This window comes from Pan troglodytes, chromosome 8 (genome assembly GCF_028858775.2).
Source record: "Pan troglodytes isolate AG18354 chromosome 8, NHGRI_mPanTro3-v2.0_pri, whole genome shotgun sequence".
NCBI classification, from domain to species: domain Eukaryota; kingdom Metazoa; phylum Chordata; class Mammalia; order Primates; family Hominidae; genus Pan; species Pan troglodytes.
In genome coordinates, this window is record NC_072406.2 from 50,980,370 (window position 1) to 51,008,154 (window position 27,785).

A 27,785-nucleotide genomic window follows, 5' to 3' on the forward strand; every position below is an offset into this window, starting at 1 on the left:
TTCATAAGCATGCTTGATACCAGGGGCTTCACCATGGGCTGCTTGGGTTTCTTCATGACATGGCCTCAAACTAGTCCAACTTTTTGCATGATGGTTAGCTTCAAGCTGCCACACTTCCTAAAGGGTAGGCCTGGAACTTCTCCATGTTGTAGTAGGCTAAAGCAAGTCCCAGGCCAGCCCAGATTCAAAGATGGGGAAAAGAATCTCCCTCTTGTGACCAGAGTGGCAGGCAGGAAGGAATTGATAGTGTATCTGTGGCCTTCACTAACCAAAGGAACTCTGTACTTGTAAATCACAGCCAAAGTATAAGACGATACAGAGCTTTAGGAAACATGGGATTCAGGAATTGGCCAGCTTTTGAAAGAAAGAGTGTTGAGGGACTGGCTTTCTTTTGGTGGTAAAAGCATGGTCACCGGCCTGAGCCAAAAGCTAACTTGCCAAAGCATGGTCAGAATGAAGGCTGGTGCTGACTGGCTTTCAGAAATGCATAGCTGTCAGATTGGGTGACTTTCATAAGCATGTGTACTGAGGAGAGATTGTCTGACTAATTGCTTTCAATGTCTGATTACGTGTCTCCTATCAATTTTTGTGGTTACCCATTCATGGCTTGAGACTATGGCCAAGAAACTCTCAGGCTTGACTATGGAGAACGTGAGTATTCTCATCATTAAGAGTATTAAAGTGTTCTTGTTAGTACAGGCTTTATTTATGTATTTATTTATTTTTTCTGACACCCAGACTGAAGTGCAGTGGCATGATCTTGGCTCACTGTAACCTCTGTCTCCCAGGCTCAAGTAATTCTCCTGCCATGGCCTCCTGTGTAGCTGGTTCTACCACGCCCAGCTAATTTTGTATTTTTAGTAGAGATGGGGTTTTGCCATGTTGGCCAGGATGGTCTCGAACTCCTGACCTCAAGTGAACCACCTGCCTCAGCCTCCCAAAATACTGGGATTACCAGCATGAGCCACGGCACCCAACTGGCTTTATTCTTGATAACAGATTTGTCACAGTTATTGGACTGTCCCCAGAAAGTATTCATTTTTATTTAATTTTTTATTGAGAAGCCTGAGGATTTAGAAAGTGTATTTTCTTTCACAGTAAAATAAAGAACCACCCTAAAGGCTTATCTACAGATAGATGTTACCTCAAACCTCCATCAAGATGGCATGCTCGCGGCAATGCTGAGTAGAATGAAATATTGGTAAAAATATTTTCCCATAAAGTTTTCAGAAGGTATAACATGTAAGTACAAAGTATACCTTCTTGAGATACAAGTAATCAGTAAATATCATATTAGGGGTTCATAAATGCTAAACATCAGACAGGTCAGAACGTCACAACAAGGCATGATTAAGAAGCTTAATATTAGATGGGTGTGGTGGCTCATGCTTATAATCCCAGCACCTTGGGAGGCCAAAGCAGGCAGATTGCTTGAGCCCAGGAGTTCAAGACCAGCTTGGGCAACATGGGGAGACCCCATATCTACCAAAAAAAAAAAAAAAGGCAAAAATTAGCCAGGTGTGGTGGTGCGTGCCTGTAGTCCTAGCTACTCGGGAGGCTGAGGTGGGAGAATTGCTTGAGCCTGGGAAGTGGAAGTTGCAGTGAGCCGAGATCACATCACTGCGTTCCAGCCTGGGTGACAGAGCAAGACCCCGCCACACATACAAAAAGAAGCTGAACATCAATGAAAGTCTTTATTAGGAAGGGGAAGTAAGACGCTGGCAGGTTTAGATTGTAGCAGCATATGACAATTACATGAAGTGCAGGCAATAATTTTATAGATTACTAGTAATGTAGCTGATGGAATTGGGTATTTTAAGTTTTTTGTTATTGGGTTACGTTAGCTAAGTATGACTTACCAATGGTATCTTATGGGATAGAAAGAAAATTATAAAACGATACAGGGAAAACTGGCCATTGATTTGGGAGAAAACAAAGGAATACTGTGGGGTGGGATCAATGAACAATTCGATTTAATTTAGACAATGTTTATTTCATATGTTTACTGCTACATTCCATCAAGAAATTTCTTGTTTTGATGTTATGACAATTTAGCAAGTAAAAAACACATTTCTTTGAAAAAAATACTTCTAAGCTCAGGCTCTTAACATATAAATATAATGCACAAAATAAATATACTGCAAAAAACCACCCACCTACAAATTGCTGTATGCATCATTTCTGAAACATGAAATACTTATAAAAGCGTAACTCTACATTGCTTTTATTTTCAGCTCTAAGTAACAGAAAAACTTACTTTGTAAAGTGCTAGATCTTAGGCTCAAGGGCATGTGGTGTCTGCTACAACTACTCAACTCTGCTGGGGTAGTGCAAAGACAGCCACAGGTCAAACATAAATAGGTGTTTTTTGTTTGTATTCATGTTTTCAAAACTTTATGGACACTGAAATTTGAATATCATATAATTTTCATGTGTCACAATATTCTTTGATTCTTTCAACCATTTAGAAATATAAAACCATTCTTAGCTTGCAGGATACAAAAATGGGTAGTGGGCCAGATCTGTCTGATGGACTGTCATTTGCCAAACCCTGACTTAGTGTAGTCAGGATCTGCCCCTAAATCACTTGTAGGAAAACAAACAAACAACCAAATCAAGGCACTGGCAGCAAGAAGGTGGGGGATGAATGTTGGGTAGCCAACATCTTTTTTTTTTTTTGCAGCGTAATTCACAAAATACAAATAATGATGATAACCTCTAACATATAGCTCTTGTGTCTCAGACACTATTCTAAGTGCTTTGAAAATGTTAACTCATTTAGACCTCAAAGCAATCCTAAGATGTTGTCACTATCACTACTCTTTTATGGGATGGGAACTGAGGCACAGAGATATTAAGTAGCATGCCCCATGCTGGAATCGGGGCCCAGGCAGCAGGAGCCCAGAGTCCACACCCTTAACTATGTCATGTTGCTTCTATGAGGAAGAAAAAGTTGGTGAAGAACATTTAGGACTCTCACACAAAATACAAATGCAGATAGCTCTGCTCCCTGCTCACACATCAACAGTAAGATACATAATATTTCTTACATTGCACTATTTGTTTTCATTGTGGAGATTGTAATAAATACTACTGTTTTTAGCTGTTTAAAAACAGCTCAGGCTTTTGCTATATATAAATGTGTCCCTAATGCAAAACTTGGCTGACATTTGAAAATTTTACAAAAACATTTTAACTTATTTTTGAAGGATTAGTTATTACCACTGTCTATATCCATTTACAAACACAAAAAAAGGATAAAAAGATGCCTTATAATTTAAAAGGAATATTACACTTACAATACAAATATTAACAACCAGAGTCACTACTGAGACTTAATGTGCAACATCTTCATACACATAATAGTTACTGAACTAAGATTATATTATTTCGCTATGTACCATTATGGATGGATTCCACATGCACGCTGAACATCCGCAAGTTACATGTTATAGCACACTCACATACACACAAAATCCTATATGCTAACAGACATTTAATGTATGTTTAATGATGTTGCCTGATAACTTGTGCTTTTTAAAAGCTTCATATATGCAGACATTTGCAGGTTTCCTTTTAAAACAGAGCAATCTTGGCATCAGATCTGCAACATGATTTGTAGTATAACTGTTTCCCTCAGTACAAATTATTTGAATTTTTATTGAACACCTTCCAAATATTTAAAATATCTATCCAAGTACCAGTGATCTGAAATTGAATGAAACATCAATTCTTAATAAAGGCTTCTATATACCAGTGTCTTTGCAGTTATCCCTTTGAATTCTCTAGTACATGAGCTCCAATTGTGTAAAGAGATTTCTAGATACTCAAGGAGCTTCTCATTTGTGAGCTTTTGGATGTCTACAGCTGGCTGCCCTGACAGAAAATGTCTTGACATTCGTTTTACTTACAGGATTTTTCTCCTGTGTGACTTCTATGTTGCAAAACAAAAGTATGACTTCTGAAAGGTTTCCTTCCTGTTTTACAATTTGCATGACTTCTGCCATCTATATTATCTAATATTTAGAAAAGCCTAAAATATGATAAAATTTTCTCCCAAATAAATGTACAGAATCTATGTATTTGCTGATACACAGAGAGAGCAAAGATTGTAGCTGAAAATTTCCCTCTATTGATGCGATTCATAAGGTGTACCTCTTGTGTGAATTATCTGATTGTTTTGAAGGATTCAGTCAAGAGAATTTCCCAACTCATCTTACTTCTCAGCCTTCCTCTTCTTTGTGTGTGTCTTCTGATGTGCAGTGAGTTGTGACTTCTGGATAAAGGTTTCCCCACACTCCTGACACTCATAGGGCTTCTCCCCTGTGTGTTTTCTCTGATGTATAATAAAATGTGACTTCTGAGAAAAGGACTTCCCACATTCCTTGCATGCATAGGGCTTCTCTCCTGTGTGAGTCCTTTGATGTAATCTGAGGACTGAATTCACAGCAAAAGATTTGCCACATTCTATGCATTCATAGGGCTTCTCCCCTGTGTGTTTTCTCTGATGTTTAGTGAGGTCTGATTTATAGTAAAATGTTTTCCCACATTTATTACATTCAAAGGGTTTCTCCCCTGTGTGAGTTCGCTGATGTACTGTGAGGGCTGACTTCTGGTAGAAGCATTTCCTACATTCCTTACATTCATAGGGTTTCTCTCCTGTGTGAGTTCTCTGATGAGTTTTGAGGTGTGAATTCCTAGAGAAGAATTTCCCACATTCCTTACATTTATAGGGTTTCTCCCCTGTGTGCATTCTCTGATGTACTGTGAGGTGTGACTTCTGGGAAAAGGCTTTCCCACACTCCTTACACTCATAGGGTTTCTCCCCTGTGTGTGTTTTCTGATGTACCATGAGGTATGCCTTCACATAGAAGAACTTCCCACATTCAGTACATTCGAAAGGTTTCTCCCCTGTGTGTGTTTTCTGATGTTCTATGAGATGTGGTTTCTGGTAGAAGGATTTTTCACACTGATTACATTCATAGGGTTTCTCTCCTGCATGGGTTCTCAGATGTCTACTGAGAGATGATAGGTGGTAAAATATTTTCTTACATTCTTTACACTCATAGGTTTTATCTCTCGTGTGAATTTTCTGATGTCTTATGAGGTCTTCATTTTTAGAGAAAGATTTCCCACATTTATCACAGTCATAGGATTTGCCCTTTGAGTGAGTATGCTGATGTACTATGAGGGCAGACTTCTGGCAGAAGAACTTCCCACATTCCTTACATTCACAGGCTTTCTCTGTGGTACGAGTTTTCTGATGTTTTGTGAGTTCTCCATTCCTAGACAGAAAGTTCCACATTCATTAATGTGTAAGACTTTTAAGGCTTTTTGTTCCCCCTGCTCCACTGGGCGTATTTTCCAAGTACCTCTGAGGACTGATTTCTAGAGATGTTCCCATATTTACTGGATCCATAGGGTTTCTCCACTGTGAGCATTCTCTGACCTGCACTGTAGTTTAACATTTGGTAAGGTGAATCTGCATTTGCATTCTATTCACAGGGTCTCTCAATTGCCTGCATTCTATTTTGTGTAATAGAGACTCCCTTTCATTACTTAATTCAGAAGAGTAAAAAGACCACTTCAAAGTTTCAATCTCCCGATCCTGCACAAGGTCTCTATGAAAAGGGGCAGTCCCACTTGGATTATATTCCTTGGGATTTGCTCTGCAGTGTTAGTTTTCTCACGTTTAGTATTAACTAGTGCCCTCCCATTTCTAGTAACTCCTTTAAGACTCTTGCTTACAAATCTTCTATCTTAAACATTAATTCTTGAACTTGCCTTGAATTTCCAGCTTGGCTTTCCTGGTATCTTGCTTCTAGATCATGAATGCTCCATAGGTCTTCTACAAGGGAACCAAAAATGTAATACTTTATAAATATTACACATTAATATTGTCATAGCATTGATTCTTAGGCTTCAGGCCAATTTCTCATAATGAAAGAACCTCAAATGCAAATTTCCTCTAGCCCATTGTTTTGGGAAAAAAACCTAAAACAAACACTGAAAACTGCTGTCACACACAGAAGGAGGATCCTACTTGTAGACCCATGTACTCTGACATTTTTACAAATGTGACCATAAGAGCTTGGAGGTGAAAGTTAAAGACAAAAAAAGAACCGGGAGAGGAGAACATAGGACATTCGAAGTGTTGCTGAACGGGAGTGTGGGAAGTATAGAGAATACTGTGAGCCCCTTAAGGACCATGAACAGTAAGCAGGTTAAGAAAAACTACTGGACAACAGTGTCCCCTGGAATACATGGAAAAGATTAAACTGAAAGAAGGAGCTGAAGTATAGGTCTTTATTCCCTCAAACCTAGATTACTGTGCTAGGATTCCTAGCATTTAGCAGACAAACTTCTACTTTATTTACTCTTCATCCATCCACAGCAATCTAGGTGTCAATTACTAAAGTGACTTTTTCAGAACATCAGTTTCCTCATGCTTAGAGGAAGAGTCCTGTAGCTTGGGCTTTCACTCTCCATCTAGTTGGCTTTATTTTCAGGACAGGAAGACAGAGGACCACATATATCCAAAAGGAAGGATTTTCTTAAAAGCATTGGGATAAGCCATCTACACAAGGATGAATTCCTAGTTGTACCACCAGAGATTTTCAATCCTGAACTCATCCTGACCATCAAATCCTGCACTTCTAACGCACTTGTTACTCATGACTCAACACTAGTCTTGAATTTCATTTTCATATCTTGCTTCCTCCATCTCTGCTTCCAATTTACTACAGGATCTTTAAAGGTCCAATTATTGAACATCATTCTAGAATCTTTAGTGACCTTCATATTTATGCATCTTTAAATGCATGAAAGCAAATGAAAGATTATCAGCAGATGCTTGGGGTTGGAATTTCATAGCAATGGTGGGGAATACATAAGAAAAGTCACTTCATAGTGACTTATGCGACGTTAACTCAGGAACACATGAAATAAGATCATATGTATGAGCCAGGAACGGTGGCTCATGCCTGTAATCCCGGCACTTTGAGAGGCTGAGGTGGGTGGATCACCTGAGGTCAGGAGTTCGAGACCAGCCTGACCAACATGGTGAAACCCCACCTCTACTAAAAATACAAAAATTAGCTGGATCTGGTTGTGGGCACCTGCAATCCCAGCTACTCAAGAGGCTGAGGCAGGAGAATCACTTGAACTCAGGAGGTGGAGGTTGCAGTGAGCTGAGATCGCACCACTGCATGCCAGCCTGCGCAACAGAGTGAGACTCCATATCAAAAAAAAAAAAAAATCTTATGTTTGGAAAACATTTAAGAGCATAGTAAAATGGAGATTAACAGGTGTTTGGGGGCCACAAGGAGAAATAAGTTGCATAGGCAAGAAAGGGCCAGACTAGTTCCTGACAGAAAATTCATTTAAATGAATATTACTAATACCTCCTTACCCTTGTAAGACTTTTATTTTGTCTAAAGGACTTAATACTGAGTCAGTATTAAGTATACCATGCAGGCTTCTGGCAATGTACATCTGCTGCATTACACAACTACTGTGGGAATTTAAATCAACAATTTTTGTTTTGACCCTAACAAGGAAGGAAGTAGAATAAGCAGAACTATCTTATAAGAAGGTAAAAATATGGGATCAGAATATAAATAGGGCAAAGATGCTGGAGAGGTCAATTTTAGGAATCCTTATCATAAAAACCAATGCATTGGCTTTAAGAATGGATGAGCTCCTACAGGAGTTAATAAAAGGAACAGAGCAGAAAGTAGAAAGTGTCTGTTGTTAATCATTTTATATATTTTTTATTTCTTTTTTTCGTGAACATGAGTCTCACTGTTGTCCAGGCTGGAGTGCAGTGGGGCGATCTTGGCTCACTGTAACCACTGCTTCCTGGGTTTAAGCGATTCTCATGCCTAAGCCTCAGCCTCCTGAATAGCTGGGACTACAGGTGTGCACCACCAAGCCCGGCTAATTTTTGTATTTTTAGTAGAGACAGGGTTTCACCATGTTGGCCAGGCTGGTCTCGAACTCGTGGCCTCAAGTGATCCACCCACTTTGGCCTCCCAAAGTGCTGGGATTACAGGCATGAGCCGCCACTCCCAGCCAGTCTCTTGTTAATTAATATTCATTCTTTCAACAAATATCTAGCGAGCAACTAATATGTACTAGGCATTGTTCCTGATACTGGCAACACATCTGTGCACAAGTTAGAAAATACGTGACAAACATTTAAGAAGGCAGGATGAGATTGTCTTAGTGTTATCCAAGTAAGTTTAGGGAGGATAAGCAGTGCTTTGTGGGAAGGATAAACACTGTATAGCAGGAAGTAGCAACTCCGAAATGAAAGAATTGATGAGCAGCATACCAATTTTTAATCTGAGCTCAGAGTTTAAAGAAAAAATGGGAAGTTAAAAGTGGTGCCAAAATAACTGAGGTATTTTATTGTTAATAAAAGGAAGGCGATGCCATTTAAAAACGTTATAAGTCAGATTTACAAACACTTTATAGTTGCATACTCTAATGGCAGGGAGTAACTGGTGATTCTAGACAAAAAGACAAAGTCTTACAAGGGTAAGGAGAGATAAGAGTTTGTATACAGGAAAGAGAAGTAAATCTATTTAAAACATGTCTAGCAAAGAAGAGAATTTAAGTGGAGAGAACAAAAATTGGAGGTGTGAATTAGGTTTTTTTACACGTGCAAATAAAGTGTCCTTAATCGCTTCCAAAACTACAGGGCATTTATAAAGAGACTGCTGAGGCCGGGCGCGGTGACTCACACCTGTAATCCTAGCACTTTGGGAGGCCGAGGTGGGCAGATCACCTGAGGTTGGGAGTTCAAGACCAGCCTGACCAACATGGAGAAACCCCATCTCTACTAAAAGTACCAAATTAGCCAGGCTGGTGGTACATGCCTGTAATCCCAGCTACTCGGGAGGCTGAGGGAGGAGAATTGCTTGAACCTGGGAGGTGGAGGTTGCAGTGAGCTGAGATGGCAACATTGGACTCCAGCCTGGACAACAAGAGTGAAACTCTGTTTCAAAAAAAAAAAAAAAAAAAGTGAGAGATTGCCGAAAAGTACTTCAGAAGGCAAGAGGCACCAACTACTCACCAGTAACATGGGATATAATTTCTTCTAACTCACCAGGGAAGCCCCGATGTGGAAATTCTACTTCTAATATCCATGGCTCTTTTCCTTGCTTCAACTTGAAGACTGCATTTGGCTTATTCACATGGTAACCTATGAATGGAAAATATCAAGGAAATGATACAAATTGCTTGGAATTTAGGGACTGTGAAAGATGAGGAAGTGGAGTTTCAGGATAATAATGAAGGTTCCAGTTAGGCTTGGCAAATTTAGATTCTTTCAGCGGGGAGAGAGGGACACAAATATTTTTTCTAGTACCCAAAATGGATTTATTAACTTCGACCTCTGAATCATAGATAATGTCAATCATTCAACCCTATAGGGACATTTTATACTCCAGTAACCGAGAAGATAGATGCAAACTACTGGGATTTACACCTGGGGAAGTTTTCCTCACCCACTGAGACCAGGTGACTATAGTTTTCCAGCATCACATCTTTATACAGAGTCCTCTGAGCAGGGGTCAGTAACTTCCATTCCTCCTTGGTGAATTCCACAATAACATCCTTTAATGTCACGGGTCCCTGGAATAACATACTTCAGTTCAATTTGAAGTAACCAGAATAGATTGCATACCATTGAAAAGACATGTGAGCTAGCTCTTAGTGTACTAACTGCAAAGTTCACTCTGGAGAGTTAGGATATGTGCCATGCTGTACCCTGCTTTATTCATAGAAGGAATATTTGTTCATTACATATTTACTGAGCTCCCACTCCATGCCTGGAACTCTGCTGAAGATACAAAGATGAAGAAAAAAAATGAGTGTCATATGCCACATAATGACATTTCAGTAATGACAAATTCCATATATGATGATGATCCTATAAAAAAATATAGTATTTTTATTGTCTGCTTTCTATGTTTAGATACACAAATTCTTACCATTGTGTTACAAGTTGCCTACAGTGTTCAGTACAGTAACATACTGTACAGGTTTGTAGCCTAGAAGCAATGGGCTACACCACATAGCCTAGGTGTGCAGTCAGCTGTACCATCTAGGCTTGTGTAAGGACACTCCATGATGTTTGCACGATGAAGTCACCTAATGATATGTTTCTCATAACATATCCCTGTCACTAAGTGACACATGACTCTATTCCTGTTATCGAGGAGCTTATATTTTTGCCAGGGAGACAAAGGTGAAAATGCTAAAATACAGTATGTGAAGCAGGTGCCATTACAGAAACATGTATACAACATGAGATGGTCACAAATGGGGGTAATTATTTGCATTTCATATTGTCATGTTAGATTTTATTAGGTGGTCAAACTGACTAACTTTAGGAATAAAGAAAACACAATTGGCAAAGGCATGGATGCATGAGAAATGGTAAGTTTAGGAAACCACATATAATTTGGTAGGTATGATACCTATTGTGGGTACATAATGGTAGGTATATACCATAGGTTGGTAGGTATGTACTTACGGTAAGGCATAGGACCAAGATTAGTTAGAAGGTTACAGTGAAAAGTCAAGGGACAGGACAAGAAGAAATTCTGAATCTGTCTTTTGGAGAAGTAAAATATATTTTACATACACACTTAACAAATACATCTCTGCTTATTAATATAATACATACCTTTACATGTATTAATGTTTATTAAGAATTAAGGAGGTGGGTGTGGTGGCTCAGGCCCGTAACACCAGCTACTTGAGAGGGTGTGAATTCAGTCCTCAGATTACATCAAAGGACTCACACAGTTGTGACTTCTGGATAAAGGTTTCCCCACACTCCTGACACTCATAGGGCTTCTCCCCTGTGTGTTTTGAAGGATTAATTCAGTCAAGAGAATTTCCCAACTCATCTTACTTCTCAGCCTTCCTCTTCTTTGTGTGTGTCTTCTGATGTGCAGTGAGTTGTGTGTTTTCTCTGATGTATAATAAAATGTGACTTCTGAGAAAAGGACTTCCCACATTCCTTGCATGCATAGGGCTTCTCTCCTGTGGGTCATGAGGTCAGGAGTTTGAGACCAGCCTGGCCAACATGGCAAAACCCTGTCTCTACTAAAAATACAAAAATTAGGCGGGTGTGGTGGTCCACGCCTGTAGTCTCAACTACTCGGGAAGCTGAGGGAGGAGAATCGCTTCAACCTGGGAGGCAGAGGTTGCCGTGAGCCAAGATCATGCCACTGCACTCCAGCCTGGGTAACAGAGTGAGACTCTACCTCAAAAAATAAATAAGCAAATAAATAAAGAGTCTAGGACCTACCCCTTATCTCTCTCTCTTGCTCCCACTGTCACTATGTGATGTGCTGGCTCCTGCTTCACTTTCTGCCCTAAGTAAAAGCTCCCTGAGGCCTCACCAGAAGCTGAGCAGATGCCAGTGCCATGCTTCCTGTACAGCCTGCATAACCATGAGCCAACTAAACCTCTTTTCTTTATAAATGACCCAGCCTCAGGTATTTCTGTGTAGCAATGCAAAAAACAACTAACACAAAATAGGTACTGAGGAGTAGAGCATTGCTATAAAGATACCTGAAAATATAGAAGCAGCTTTGGAACTGAGTAACAAGCAGAGGTTGGAAGAATTTGGAGGGCTCAGAAGAAGACACTAAGCTGAGGGAATGTTTGAAACTTCTAAGAGACGGGTTAAATGGTTGTGACCAAAATGCTGATAGTGACATGGACAGTGAATGCTAAACTGATGAGGTCTCAGAAGAAAATGAGGAATTTATTGGAAACCAGAGTATAGGTCACCCATGTTTTGTCCTGGCACAGAGCTTGGCTGCATGTCCTAGGGATCTGTGGAAGACTGAACTTAAGACTGATGACCTAGGGTATCTGGCAGAAGAAATTTCTAAGCAGCAAAGCATTCAAGATGTGGCCTGACTGCTCCTAACAGCCTTTGATCAAATATAGGAGCAAAGAAATGACTTAAAGTTGGAACTGATATTTAAAAGGGAATCAAAGCATAAAGTCTGGAAAGTTTATAGCCTGGTCCTGTGGTACAGAAAGAATCCAAGCCCAAGCAGGCTGTGGAGCAACCACTTGATAGAGAGATTAGCATGACTCAAATGGAGCCAAGTAACAATCCAAGACAATGGGGAAAAGGCCTTAAAGGCATTTCAGAGATCTTTGGGACTCTGCCTTCCATCACAGGCCCAGAGGCCTAGGAGGAATGGTTTCAGGGGCCAGGCCTAGGGCAATGCAGCTCTGTGCAGCCTTGTGACACTGTTCCCCACATCTCAGCTGCTCTGGTTCCAGCTTCAGCTCAAGGGGGTCCAGGTATAGCTTGAGCCAAAGCTCAGGAGGGCACAATCTGTAATCCTTCATGGTTTCTATCTAGTGTTAAGTCTGCAGATGCTCAGAATGCAAGCATGAAGGAGGCTTGGCAGCTTCCCCCTAGATTTCAGAGGATGTACTGGAAAGCCTCGGTGTCCAGGCAGAAGTCTGCCACAGAGATGGAGCCCCCACAGAGAAACTACTAGGGCAATGTTGAGGGGAAATGTGGGGTTGGAGCCTCCACACAGAGCCCCCACTGGGGTACTGCCTAATGGAGCTGTGGGAAGGGGACCACTGCCCTCCATACTTTGGAATGCTAGAGCCACTAGCCACTTGCAACCTCAGCATGGAAAAGCTGAAAGCAGTCAACTCCAGTCATTAAGATTAATCCATTAATCCATTAAGATTAAAGCAGATTTCTTAACAGAAACTGTGAAAGCCAAAAGGCAGTGTGATGACACATTAAAGTGCTGAAAGAAAAGAATTCTACTTCAAGAATTCTTTTCCATCAAGACTATCCATCAATAATGCAGAAGAAATTAAGGCATTACAAGATAAAAGCTAAAGGACTCTGTTTCTAGTAGACCTGCCTTATAAGAAATGCTACAAGCAGTCCTTCAGTCTGAAATGAAAGGACACTAGACAGCAATTCAAGGCCATTTGAAGCTATAAAGAACACAGGTAAAGGTAACTATATAGGTACATAGAAAAGCTGGTATTGTGATATTTTTTAAATTATGTCTCCTCTGTTTGCTTCCTATAGGATTTAAAAGACAAATGCATATAATAGTAACTATAAATATATGTTAATGGTCATACAACATGCAAAAATATAATTTGTGACAGTAACAACATAAAGGGGGGAGAAACAGCTATATATCAGCAATTTGTATACACTACTGAAGCTAAGTTGGTATCAATTCAAACCAGATTGTTAAAAATTAGAAAAGTTAATTGTAATACTAAGAGTAACCACTAAAAACACCTTAAAACACTCACAAAAGGAAATGAGGAGGAAAGCAAAATGGTACATTAGAAAAAAAATTAAAAAGAAGGCAGTATTGGAGGGTATTAGTGTGTTATCACATTGCTATAAAGAACTACCTAAGGCTTGGCGTGGTGGCTCACTCCTGTAATCCCAGCACCTTGGAAGGCTGAGGTGAGCACATCACTTGAGGTCAGGAGTTCAACATGGCCAACACGGTAAAACCCTGTCTGTACTAAAAATACAAAAAATTAGCCAGGCATGGTGGCATGCACCTATAATCCCAGCTACTTGGAAGGCTGAACCACGAGAATCTCTTGAACCCGGGAGGCGGAGGTTTCAGTGAGCCGAGATCGCACCACTGCACTCCAGCCTGGGTGACAGAGCAGGACTCCATGTCAATTAAAAAAAAAAAAAAACTACCTGAGACTGGGTAATTTACAAAGAAAAGAGGTTTAATTGACTCATGGTTCCACAGGCTGTGCAGGAAGCATGGCTGTGTAGGCCTCAGGAAGCTTACAGTCATAGCAGAAGGTGAAGGAGAAGTTGGCACATCTTCACATGGCAGAGCAGGAGATAGAGGGCAAAGGGGGAAGTGCTACACACTTTTACCCAGATCTTGTCAGAACTCACTCACTATCTCAAGAACAGCAAGGGGGAAGTCTGCCCCCATGATCTAATCACCTCCCACCAGGCCCCTCCTCCAACATTGAGGGTTACAATTTCACATGAGATTTGGGTGGGGACACAGAGCCAAACCATATCACGGAGGAATTAAAGGAAAATATATAAAGTATGTTGAAGAAAAATGCCAAGTTGCAGAAGTAAGTCTTTATCAAACATCACTTTAAATAGATTAGACTCACGAGTTAAAGGTGGAGATTGACTGAATGGATATTAAAAACATGATTCAAATATATGCCTTCTAAAATTAAATTTAGATCCAAAGACACAAGTAGGCTGAAAAGAAAGGATGGAAAAAGGCATTTCACGAAAATAGTAGTAACCAAAAGAGAGCTGGCTGGCTATACTAAGATGAGACCTAAATAAATGAGATGGCATCCTGTATTCATAGACTGGGAGACTTAATATGGTTCAAATGACAATACTACCCAAAGAAATCTACAGATTCAAACCAGTCCCTATCAAACTCCCAATGGCTTTTGCACAGAAATGGAAAAGATTATCCTCCAATTCATACGGAATTGCAAGGGGTCCCCAATAGCCAAAACAACATTGGGAAAGAAGAATAAAGTCAGAGGACTCACACTTCACTATTTCAAAACTTACTGCAAAGCTGCAGTTATCAAAACAGTGAGGTACTGGCATAAGGACAGACATACAATCTAATGGGATAGAACTGAGTTCAGAAATAAACCCATATATCTACGACCACATGATTTTCTTCTTCTTTTTTTTTTTCTGAGACAGGGTCTCACTGGCTGGAGTGCAATGGTCCAGTCATGGCTTACTGCAGCCTGGACCTCCCCAGGCTCAGGTGATTCCCCCACCTCAGCCTCCCAAGTATCTGGGACTAAAAGTGCACACCACCCACCTGGCTAATTTTTGTATTTTGCAGAGACAGGGTCTTGTCATGTTGCCCAGGATGGTTTCAAATTCCTGGGCTCAAGAGATCTGCCCACTTCGGTCACCTAAAGTGTTAGGATTACAGGCATGAGCCACCACATCCAGCCCCAACTGATTTTCAACGAGGCTGTCAAGACCATTCAGTGGGAAAAGAATAGTCTCTTCATCAAATAATACTGGGAAAACTCAATACCCACATGCGTGAGTTAAATGGTAACTCTAACTCACATCATATGCAAAAATCAATTCAAAATGGATCAATGACCTAAATATATGAGTTAAACATGTAGAACTCTTAGAAGAAAACATAGCCTACCTTGAATTTGGCAATGGATTCTTCTATATGACACCAAAAGCACAAACAAAAGAAAAATAAGTTTTACTTCATCATAATTTGAAATGTTTGTGCATTATAGAACATTGTCATAATGGAGAAAAGACAACACACAGTCTGGAAAATATTTGCAAATCATCTGAGACAGAGTCTCCCTCTGTTGCCCAGGCTGGAGTGCAGTGGCGCCATCTCAGCTCACCACAACCTCTGCCTCCCGGGTTCAAGCAATTCTCCTGCCTCAGCCTCCCAAGTAGCTGGGACTACAGGCACATGCCATCATGCCTAACTAATTTTTGTATTTTTAACAGACATGGGGTTTTACCATATTGGCCAGGCCTGTCTCAAACTCCTGACCTCGTGATCCGCCTGCCTCAGCCTCCCAAAGTGTTGAGATTACAGGCGTGAGCCACTGCACCCGGCCAATTTTTTTTTTTTTAAGACAGAGTCTTGCTCTGTCACCCAGGCTGGAATGCAGTGGCGCCATCTCGACTCACTGCAACCTCCACCTCCTGGGTTCAAGTGATTCTCCTGCCTCAGCCTCCCAAGTAGCTGGGACTACCGGTGTGCACCACCAAGCCCAGCTAATTTTTGTATTTTTAGTAGAGACAGGGTTTCACCATGTTGACCAGGCTGGTCTGAACTCCTGACCTCGAGTGATCTACCCACCCTGGCCTCCCAAAATGCTGGGATTACAGGCATGAGCCACTATGCCTGGCCATAAAATGTTCTTATAATTCAACAACAAAAAGATAAACAGCCCAGGTAGGAAATGGGCAAAGAACTTGAGTGTACATTTCTCCAAATAACACAACTCACCCTTGAACAACACAGGCTTGGATGCAGATTATTTTCAACCTAACATAGATTGAAAATGTAGTATTTGCAAGATTGGAAACCCACACATATGGAGGGCCAATTTTTTGCACACGTGGGTTCTGAAGGGCTGACTGTAGGACTTGAGTATGTGTGGATTTAAGTACATGCAGGGGTCCTGGAACCAATCACCTGCATATACCAAATGATGACAGTATATACAAATGGCTAAAAAGCACACTAGAAAAAAAATAGCAGAAAAAAGCACAATAGAAGATGTTCAGCATCACTCATCTCTAAAGAAATGCAATGCAAAACCGCAACAATACCACTTCACCCCCCCACCCCAATTATAATGGGCATAATTTTAAAAATGGCAGGTGTTGGGGGTATATGGAGAAACTGAAACCCTTGTACATTGCTAATGGGAATGTAAAACAGTGCAGCTGCTGTGGAAGTTTGGCAGTTCCTCAAAAAGTTAAACATAGAATTGCCATACATCCCAGCAATTCCATTTTTAGGTATATACCCGAAATAATTGAAAATAGGTATCAAATACTTACAGATGAATTTGCATAACAGCATTATTCATAATAACCAAAAAGTGGAAACCACCCAAATGTCTGTCAATGGATGAATGGATAAACAAATTGTGGTGTATATACACAATGGCATTTTAGCCATAAAAAGGAATGATGTACTGATACATGCTTCAAGGTGGCTGAACCTGGAAAACATGCTAAGTAAAAGAAGGCAGATACAAAAGGTCACCTAATGTATGATCTCACTTACACGAAATATCTAGACTAGGTAGATCCATAGAGATAGATAACATATTAGTGGTTGCCAGGGGAAAGAGGGAGAGAGAACAGGGAATGACTGCTTAATGGGAATGGGGTTTTCTTTTGGGATGGTGAAAATGTTTTGTAACTAGGTAGAGGTGGTGTTACACAATACTGTGAATGTACTAAATATTAATACCTTACAATTGTATACTTTTAAATGATGAATAGTATGTGAATTTGACTTCAATTAAAACAAGTAAACAAAACCTTTGAACAAAGACAACTTCAGGCCTAAATGGTTTCATTGGTGAATTCAATCAAACAATAAGACAGAAACAATACCAATTACATGTAATTTCTTCCATAAAACCAAGAAAAAATAACCATTCTCGACTCACTTTATAAGGCTCACGTGACCCTGAAACCCAAATCTAACAAAAACATTACCAGAAATGACAACTACAGTGGTTGCTGGCACCAGTTTGTATCAGCTCAGAAGAGCTGATGGTTAAGTTTTCAGAATCTGGCTGGCATGTTGTAGCTTGAAATTTGCCATGGTGGGAGTATTGATACCACAGAAATTGGTAAACAGTATAAACCAGATTTCTATCCCAACCCCTAAAATCTGATTATTAAACATTTACTAGTATATTGATCACTGATCAATATTCCTCATGGTGATAGATGCAAAAATCCTCAACAAAATGTTAGCAAACCTAATTCAGCAATATATAAAAATATACACATTGTGACCAATTTACCCTGGCAATGCAAGGTTGATTCCACATTTGAACATCAATCAGTGTAGTTCACTATGCTAACAAACTAAAAAAGAAAAACAACATGATTATCCCAAAAAAAGCAGAAGAACATTTGACAAAATTCAAGATCCATTCATGATAAAAACTCTGAACAAACTAGGAAAAGAAGGGAACTTCCTTCATCTGATAAAAGGCATTTACATAAAATCCATAGTTTATACCATCCTTATTATTGAATGGCTAAATTCTTTCCCCCCTAAGGTCAGGTTTCATTATGTACATTCCTTTGATTATGTAAAGGATGATTTTTAAATGAGCAAACAAAACAAAACAAAACAAAATTCAATGTTTTCTACAGTCTACCAGGGCCATACATATTCTAGCTTCCTCTACCTTTTTGATGTTACCTCTTACCATTCTTTCCCTAAGTCATATCTCTCTAGCTTCAATATCCTACATACTGTTTCTGGAACACGATTTGGGGTGTCTGTATTGCTGTTTTTCCTACCCACAATGCTGCTCCCTCAGATTTCTACTTGGCTCTCTCTCTAATTCAGGACTTTCCTCAAACATTATATTTTAGGGTAGCATTGTCCTAATCAACCTATAACTCATTCCTCACTTATCTGTATCACTTTGTCCTCCTAAATTGCTTGAGTTTGTCTCCAAACATATACCTCAGAAATACTACTCAAATGTTGACATATTGTTATAAAATATATTTTTAAAATCACATTTGTGGCCTGGCGCAGTAGCTCACGCCTGTAATCCCAGCATTTGGGAGGCTAAGGCGGGAGGATCATTTGAGGTCAGGAATTTGAGACCAGCCTGGCCAACATGGGGAAACCCCTTCTCTACTAAAAATACAAAAAATTAGCTGGGCATGGTGGCAGATGCCTGTAATCCCAGCTACTCATGAGGCTGAGGCAGGAGAATCACTTGAACCTGGGAGACAGAGGCTGCAGTGAGCCAAGATTATACCATTGCACTCCAGCTTGGGCAACAGAGCGAGACTCCATCTCAAAAAAAAAAAAAAAATTCACATTTGTTAGTATCAATGTCATTGTCTACTTTATGCCAAACAGGCAGTAACCTATTTAGCATGGTTTTCATGCCATCAGTGCAAGTATCAACAGTGTAAAAGGCAATCTACATCTTAGCACTCTGAGTCTCAACCTCATAGACCCCTTGAGAGGGTCTTGGAGCTCCCAGGGATCTGCAGACCACATTTTGAGAATTGCTGTTTTATTCAAACGGTATTTTGCCTGTAGGTGATTTTTAACTATTTCTACGTTTCTAATTTAGTACATGGGCTCTCGTTCATAAAACTCATTAAACACACACACACACACACACACACACACAAAATGAAACAAAGTAAGGGCTAAGTAAATGACTCACCTGGAACTTGTTCATTTTCTGCTGCTCTTGGGAAAGGCTGAAAACTGCAAAGCCAGAGCAGAAATCATAAGGGACCTTAGCTGGCAGCCCCAGGAATCACCTGTGAGAAATTTCCATACAACATTTTAGTAAAATATATACCTTTGAGAAAATGTCCCTTTGACCCATTAGAAAGCATAGTAAGGACCATGATGAAGTAGCACCCACCTGTCCACTTCTGACTCTGATATTAATGTTGATGAGCCTGAGACATTTTTTAGTGAATCTACACATTTCTTTCCTATTGGTTGTTTTGAAAATTATGTTTCTGTTTTCTGAATAACACAAAAGAATCGAAAACTTAAATATCCAATAATGACTGATTAAATAACAAGTATAATATATCCAAAGTATGGAGCCCTTTGCTGACACTAGAAATGATGTTGAAGAGATATATTTATTGGCACATAAAAGGTAATTAAGTTACATATCATAACCATTTTTTTCTATTATAAACCCAAAGTTAGAAAGTCTGAATTTTCAAAGTTCTCAAACATAAGACATTTCTTCTCCCTAAATTGCAGTTTCTCAGAAACCATTTCTCCAAGAACCTTCTTTTGATATAAATATGATATAATGAACTTAAAGACTCAGTTCTACTCTAGGCTCTGCTATTAATAAACTTAGTGATTGTCTTAGTTTCAATGCTTTTGTCTTCAAAATGAGTAGGAATTAGATAATCTTGCACAACCCTTCATGTACCATTCTACTTCTATATATCTTCACTCAGGATCACCAATACAGACAGTACCTGCAATGCACTGTGCCCTCAAAACTTGGGCTGGGCCTAAGGTAAAATTTAATTAGGCCCTGATGAACTCTGACTTGAGAATCTAATCTGCTGACAGTGACACAAATCTACCTTCTAAAATAACAGTTAATCATCATAATTCTCAAACAAGCACTTCATATAGGTAGCAAAAGGCAACTACGTCATAATCCTAAGGTCCTTTTCATAAGCAGCAGAAACCATGCAGGGCATCCAAACTGGAAAGAAAAAATCAAATTATCTTTGTTCACAGATGACATGACCCTATATTTAGAAAAACATAAAGACTCCACCGAAAAAACTGGTAGAACTGATACATGAACTCAGTAAAGCTGCAGGATACAAAATCAACATTAAAAAACCAGTAGCAGGCCAGGCACGGTGGCTCACGCCTGTAATCCCAGCATTTTGGGAGGCCAAGGTGGGTGAATCACCTGAGGTTGGGAGTTCAAGACCAGCCTGACCAACAGGGAGAAAAACCAGTCACTACTAAAAGTACAAAATTAGCCAGGTGTGGTGGCGCATGCCTGTAATCCCAGCTACTCGGGAGGCTGAGGCAGGAGAATTGCTTGAATCCAGGAGGCGGAGGTTGCAGTGAGCCAAGATCATGCCACTGCACTCCAGCCTAGGCAACAAGAGCAAAACTCTATCTCAAAAAAAAAAAAAATCAGTAGCATTTCCATACACCAACAGTGAACAATCTGAAAAACAAATCAAGAAAGCAATCCCATTTACAACAGCTACCAAAAAAACCCCAACACCTAGGAATAAATTTAACCAAAAATGTAAAAGATCCTATGATTAAAAGTATAAAACAGGCTGGGCACTGTGGCTCACACCTGTAATCCCAACACTTTGGGAGGTGTAGGCAGGTGGATCACCTGAGGTCAGGAGTTCAAAATCAGACTGGCCAACGTGGCAAAACCCTGTCTCCACTAAAAATACAAAAAAAATTACACAGGTATGGTGGTGCACTCCTATAATCCCAGCTACTCGGGAGGTTGAGGCAGGAGAATCGCTTGACCCTGGGAGACAGAGGTTGCAGTGAGCCAAGATTGCACCAAACTGAGCCCTTGTCTCAAAAAAAAAAAAAAAAAGAGTATAAAACACTGATGAATGATATTAAAATGGAAAGATATCCCATGCTCATGGACTGGCAGAATTAATATTGTTAAAATGTCCATAGTACTAAAAGCAGTCTACAGATTAAATGCAATCCATATCCAAATACCAATGACATTCTTCACAGAAATAGGAAAAAAAATCCTAAAATTTATATGGAACCACCAAAGACCCCGAGTAGCCAAAGCAATTTTGTGCAAAAAGAACAAAGGTGGAGGCATTGCACTACCAGACTTCAAAATATACTATAAAGCTATAGTAAACAAAACAGTAGGTTACTGGCATAAAAAGAGACACATAGACCAATGGAAAAGAGAATTGAGAAATAAATACATGCATTTATAGCCAATTTCATTTTTGACAAAGGCACTAAGAACATACATTGGAGAAATGACAGTTTCTTCAATAAATGGTGCTGAGAAAACTGGATATCCATATGCAGAAGAACGAAACTAAACCCCTGTCTCTCATCATATGCAAAAATCAAATGATAGTGGATTAAAGAGTTAAATGTATGACCTGAAACTATGAAACTACTTGAAGAAAACATTTGGAAATGCTTCAGAACATTGTTCTCGGCAAAAATTTTTTGGTAAGACCTCAAAAGCACAAGCAACAAAGGCAAAAATAGATGAATGGGATTACATCAAATGAAAAAGTTTCAGCACAGCAAAGTAAGCAATAACAGTGAAAAGATACCTAAAGAACAGGAGAAAATATTTGCAAACTACCCATCTGACAAGGAATTAATAACCAGAATATACAAGGAACTCAACAGTCAGAAAACAAAAAATTTGATTTAAAAAAATTGAGCAAATGATCTGAACAGACATTCCACAATAGAAGACATACAAATGGCCAATAGGTATACGATAAAATCTTCAACATCATTAATCATCAGACAAATGCAAATCAAAACCATAATGGGATATCATTTTACCCCTTAAAACAGCTATTATAAAAAAGGCAAAAAAAAAAAACAAATGCTGGGATATAGAGAAAGAAGAACCCTCATACAACCTTGGTGGCAATGTAAACTAGTACAGCCACTGTGGAAAACAGTAATGGAGGTTCCTCAAAAAATTGAAAACAGAATTACCATATGATCTAGCAATCTCACTGCTATATATATATCCAAAAGAAGGGAAATCCGTATATTGAAGATATCTCTGCACTCCCATTTTTATCGCAGCACTATTCACAATAGTCTAGATACAGAATCCACCGAAGTACCCATCAATGCATGAATAGATAATGAAAATTGTGGTATATATACACAATGGAATATTATTCAGACATAAAAAGAATGAAATTTTGTCATTGCAGCAACAAAGATGGAACTGGAGGACATTATGTTACATGAAATAAGCCAGGCACAGAAAGACAAATATCATGTTCTCACTCATACGCAGGAGCTAAGATAGTTGATCTCATGAAGATAGGATGTAGAATGATGGTTACCAGAGGCTGCGAAGGGAAGTAGGGAGTGAGGAATGAAGAGAGGTTGGTTAATGGGTACAAAAATACAGTTAGGTAGAAGGAATAAGTCCTAGTGTTCAATAGCACAGTATGGTTACAAGTGTTAGCAATAATTTATTAGCTATCAGAATAGCTAGAAGATTTCGAATATTTGCAACACAAAGAAATGATAAATGAGGCGGTGGATATTGTAATTACCCCGATTTGATCATGACACATTGTATGCATATATCAAAATATCACATGTACCCCACAAATATGTACATTATGTACCAAAAAAAAAAAAAAAACTAAAATAAGCAGCAAAAACCACTTCCAGCTAGCATGGTGCTTACGAAATGCCTAAGCTCAGTTATCAGCCAATGAGAGGCATTATAAGATCACCACCATAAAATGGGGGAACTGATGAACTGCAGTTTTCATCTTTAAAAAAATTTTTTGTCCCATTTCCTGTCTTTAGAAACTAGCCTCTGGGCTGGATGGGATTCCCAGCTTCTCCTGTAAAATGCAAAATTGAGGGCTCAAATTGTGGTTTCAGTTTACACGTTTCACAGTCCTCTGAGAAGAGACTAAGGTTGGAGGATGCAGGAAGGCCTTAAATAATTCACCTTTTGACTCAAGTGCTCTGAAGATTCCCCAAGCATTTTTGGAAACAGAACACTACCTGGATGAGACTGGGTTCAAGTACACTACACAGCTATGTTCTGGTGGTGCTCAAGGGGCAAATGCTGTGCTAAATACAAGTCAAGACTGGATTTTAGTGTGGGAAGGCGCATTAACTCAGAGGAAAAAGTGAGGATTTACATCCCACCTGCTAATACTGTGGGTAAACGGATTTCTCTCTCTGAATCTTTAGTAGTCACATTTATTTAAACAGAGATGGTTAAGTCGAAAGGATGGTTACGATGATTAAATGAGCCAATAATGAAAACAGCATGTTTTGTAATAATAGAAGCAGCTCACCTTTATTGAGTCCTGTATCATACTTTACATCTATTACCCTATTCAGTACCCAAAGGCCCCCATCATTTGCCAGATGCGCGTCGAGCCGCACTGGGACCACCTACAGACGATGGACCAGAGCCCACGTCCCTGCGGCTTTGGAGCGCCGCGTCTGCAGCGGCCAGCGCGCCTCACATGGCGGCTCCGGTCACGTCACACAAGGCGGCTGCTCCGGGCGCCCACTGCCCAGCACCGCAGGCCTCCTCTGGCCGCCCCTCAAGCAGGTCGCGCAAACGCCATTCCGGGCAGGGGCGCCAGCGCAGCCAGCCAACCTCCCCACCAGGCGGCTCCCACCCGGGGCCCTCCGCGGAGGCCGCTCCGGGGCCAGGAGGCGGCTTCCAGGCTCGAGACCCCGCCTCCCAGGCCCTGCCCGCCCGCAAAAGCCTTCGACACACCTGCAGGGTCTCGGCCTCTGCTCCCGGCCCGCGCCGGGCCCAGGCCCCGCCCTTTGCGGCCCAGCCCAGACCCGGAGGCACCGGAGTCCTCTCCCCACCCTAGGGCGTAAGACCAAAAAAACGCCAATGCCAGAAAGAAGACACTGCACATGCGCAGAACGTTTCCCTAGCCCTACTCCAGAACTACGCTTCCCAGAAGGCCCGGCTGCGACTCCATCTTGGATGACGCCGTGAGGCGCGGCCGCCTCCAGCGGCCTGAGTGATTGCTGTCGGGTTTCCGGGAGAGGGCGCTGTCCTTGCTCAGTGATGGCCGGAGAGCTGCACCCTGCACGTCTGGGCTTGAAGACAGAAAGCCACCGTGAGGTGCTCCAAGGAACACTGATGGGCAGTTTTGTTAAAGTGATTGAACTCCGTGGGTACAGGAGTACGTGGAGTAATGAAGGATAATGCCCTGTAACCGCTTCCTCTTAGGAATGCTAGCTTTCACAATTGTGCAAACGGTACGCGAAACGTAATAAACTACAAAATATGTATAAGCTAAAACAGAAAACGAGTATACCACTTCCCAAAAGCAAAAGCGCTTAATGTTAGGTGAACATCCTTCTCATGAATTTACACAAATTTTAACCTAATGGTATAGAGTATCATGACTATCATTTCACTAAGGAATATATATAGTCATCCCTCCTTATCCTGGGGGTGCATATCTATGGATTCAACTAAGCTCAGAATGAAAATACTTAAAAATTCTATCTTACTGAACATGTACAAAGTTTCCCCCTTGTCATTATACCCTAAACAATACAATAAAACTATTTACATAGTATTTACATTGTGTTAGGTGTACAATTAATCTAGACATAATTTAAAATATGCAGGAGGAGGTGTGTAGGTTATGCAAATATCAGGTTATTTTCTACCAGAGACTTGAACATCCCTGGATTTGAGTAATCCAGGGAGGTCCTGGTACTAATCCCCCGCGGATACAGAGAGAGGACTTGGCTGTATATGTAAAACAAATTATATATTTCCTGGTCAATAACTTTATTACATTAAAACATGTAGAATCATCTAGAAAAAAACGTATATATTGTCATGTGTATAAACACACATATATATACATATAAAAATATGCGCACATAATACACACACACACACACACCACCTTTCTGGATGGGAAGTATTGAGGAAATAATTTAAAATAAAGCCTCTTGCCAACCCAGAAAATTCTCTCCACAGATGGAGAAAAGAACAAAACGTTACATTATTGAATAAACATTAAACCAGACTGCGATGTGCGTCACAGGCAACCCACTAATGAGTTTATGAAGACAGGAAGAACTATCATTTTTTGTATTAGCCGGTCTTGTACAACGCATTCCATTTCCTCAAGGTAAAAATAACTTGTCCTCAAGTAAGCTGACTGTACAGCAACATTTGCTATGCATAATTCATCTGAAATTCACCTGATAATTAGGGTAGCCATCAGTGTTAGTTAATTGCCATTATGCAAATGAAAAGTAAAGTTTCTGGTATCTGTATGACAGGCAGGTAGTTAACCGCGGGTAGCCAGGAGCCTAGGAGTTTACCACAGACGCAGGGAGATGGGGTGCAATCTTCCTTGATGCTTACATTTCAAAGACATGACCCAAGGCCATTAAGAAAGACCTTCCTGGGTTGTTAAACTAGCAAGAAGCTTATTTACTTTTTAAAAAGTTTTGCTATATCTCACAGGGACAGAGAAGGGATTTACAATTACAAGTTTTCTTAAGGAAATGCTGTAAGAAAAGAGAGGAGTAAAGGTCTTTTTCCCTTTTTGCAAGAAGGAAAATTCAGTTGTTTTATTTTTTTCTTTGAGACAGAGTCTGGCTTTGTCACCCAGACTGGGATGCAGTGGCATGATCCTGGCTCACTGCAACCTCTGCCTCCCAGGTTCAAGGAATTCTCTGCTTCAGCCTCCTGAGTAGCTGGGATTACAGTCGCCCACCACCACGCCTGGCTAAATGTTTTTGTATTTTTAGTAGAGACGGGATTTCACCATCTTGGTCAAGGTGGTCTTGAGCTCCTGACTTCGTGATCCACCTGCCTCAGCCTCCCAAAGTGCTGGGATTACAGGCGTGAGCCACTGCGCCCAGCCCAAATTTTTATATTTATATTTACCCTTAGAGAAACTATAAAATTTAACACAATTTCAATCAAAATTTAAATTAAAAAATCTTAACGGGGAGCTTAGTTTTGTTTTACTTGATAAAATAATTTTTAACTTCCTCAGGAAACAACCTCAGGGAATAGCAAGGAACTGAAGACTAAACTCTGATTTTTTTTATCTTACCCAAATTTCTATCTAAGGGGTCTGAGGAGTTATGCCCTACAAACCATAAATTCATATCAGATGGGTTTTATTTAACCCCATAAAATGTGACTTACTTTCCAACCAGACTCTGGCATAACATTATGAGACAAGGAAGAAAATAAAAACATTTTACCCCAAAAACATGTTTGTCACATTTTGAAATGGCCCTGCAAGCCGTCCTTTGTGGGAAAATTCGCATCTCTAAATAATCTCTATTAACTAACATAGCTAGACCTTTTCCTTCCAGGCCCTTCTAATTCTGAATAGATTGACTGAGAGTCTAGCACCTTTTAAAGGGTCTGAATAGGAAACATCTGTCATCTCTTGTTTTTAAGGATAGCCACTATGAGACTTCAAAAGAACTTTGGTCTCCACAACCTTTTATCTTAACCTGAACATTTCCTTTCTATTGATCCCAGCTCCTTAGACAAAAATTCAACCAATTGTCAACTAGAAAATGGTTAAATTTACCTGTAGCCTGGAAGCACCCCCACCCTTCAAGTTGTCCTGCCTTTCTGGAACAAACCAATGTATTCCTTGAATGTATTTGATTGATGTCTCATGCCCTCCTACAATGTATAAAATCAACCTGCACCCCCAACCACCTTGGGTGCATGTTCTCATGACATCCAGAGGGCTGTGTCAAGGTCCATGATCACTCACATTTGGCTCAGAATAAATCTCTTTAAATATTTTACAGAGTTGACTTTTTTCATTGACAGAACTTTTTTTGAAAATGCAAATTTAAAAAGTAATTTAAGGCTGGGCGTGGTAGCTCACCCCTGTAATCCCAGCACTTTGGGAGGCTGAGGTGGGAGGATCACGAGGTCAAGAGATCGAGAATATCCTGGCCAACATGGTGAAACCCTGTCTCTACTAAAAATACAAAAATTAGCTGGGCATGGTGCATGCCTACAGTCCCAGCTACTCGGGAGGCTGAGGCAGGAGAATCACTTGAACCTGGGAGGCAGAGGTTACAGTGGGCCAAGATCGTGCCACTGAAATCCAGCCTGGCAACACAGTGAGTCTGTGTCTCAAAAAATAAATCAATGAAATAAAAAGTAATTTAAGTTTGATGCTAGTTTCGAAAAAGCACAGAAAGATCCAAATATACATGAGAATTTAGTATATGTTAAAATTTTCATTGAAAACAAAACAGTGTGGACATAGATATATACCTTTTTTTCTTTTCTTTCTAATTTGGTCTTGAGGTCTCTCTCTCCTAAGGGTGGCTATAAACTATCCCTGTGGGGCTCCTGGGATTTGGTGTCATGGATATTTGGTGTGCCATATGTTAAAAGTTTCATTTCAAATTTACTGAAAGTCCACTCTTAATTTTTAGAAGTTACTAAGTTCCAAGAGAAGTAGCAATTTGAAGTCACTGGTGAAGGGTTCACACAAGGTGAATTTTTACATTTGGTTTCTCCACAGCATAAGGAATAAAACTGTTCTTTTGAAATGAAGAAGAGAACCACCTAGGAGACTATCACCCTGACCTGAGGACTTCACTAGGGATTCAGGAAAGAAGACACAGAAAGAAAGCAATCCTCAAGGTGTTATATCTGAATAGTTTAATTTTACTTAAAAATGTTTTTATTGAAGTATAAAAAATATAAAAGTA

The 27,785-nt window shown here is 40.1% G+C and overlaps 1 protein-coding gene and 1 long non-coding RNA gene across 9 annotated transcripts; one reads left to right on the top strand and one right to left on the bottom strand.

Annotated features, from left to right (window-relative positions):
* Positions 1-1,972: 1,972 nt before the first annotated feature.
* Positions 1,973-23,953, bottom strand: ZNF25 (zinc finger protein 25). Of its 8 annotated transcripts, none has more exons than XM_063780368.1 (7): positions 23,812-23,953; positions 19,006-19,105; positions 15,228-15,250; positions 9,513-9,639; positions 9,113-9,208; positions 5,785-5,848; positions 1,973-5,285 (listed from the first exon to the last, which is right to left on the bottom strand). In XM_063780368.1, the coding sequence occupies exons 4-7, from the start codon at positions 9,544-9,546 to the stop codon at positions 4,217-4,219; spliced, it is 1,263 nt and encodes a 420-aa protein (XP_063636438.1). In that variant the 5' UTR covers positions 9,547-9,639; positions 15,228-15,250; positions 19,006-19,105; positions 23,812-23,953; the 3' UTR covers positions 1,973-4,216.
* Positions 23,945-27,785, top strand: LOC107976961 (uncharacterized). The gene is made up of 3 exons (XR_001721309.4): positions 23,945-24,311; positions 25,051-25,204; positions 27,596-27,785. It is a non-coding gene; the product is annotated as an uncharacterized LOC107976961 (long non-coding RNA).

Coding starts and splice junctions, on each gene's coding strand:
- ZNF25 (XM_063780364.1), bottom strand. Junction 5,849..9,079: donor AATTATATCCCATGTTACTG/GTGAGTAGTTGG, acceptor GTTCCCTTGTAG/AAGACCTATGGAGCATTCAT. Junction 5,286..5,784: donor AGCCAAGCTGGAAATTCAAG/GCAAGTTCAAGA, acceptor CTTTCTGTCTAG/GAATGGAGAACTCACAAAAC.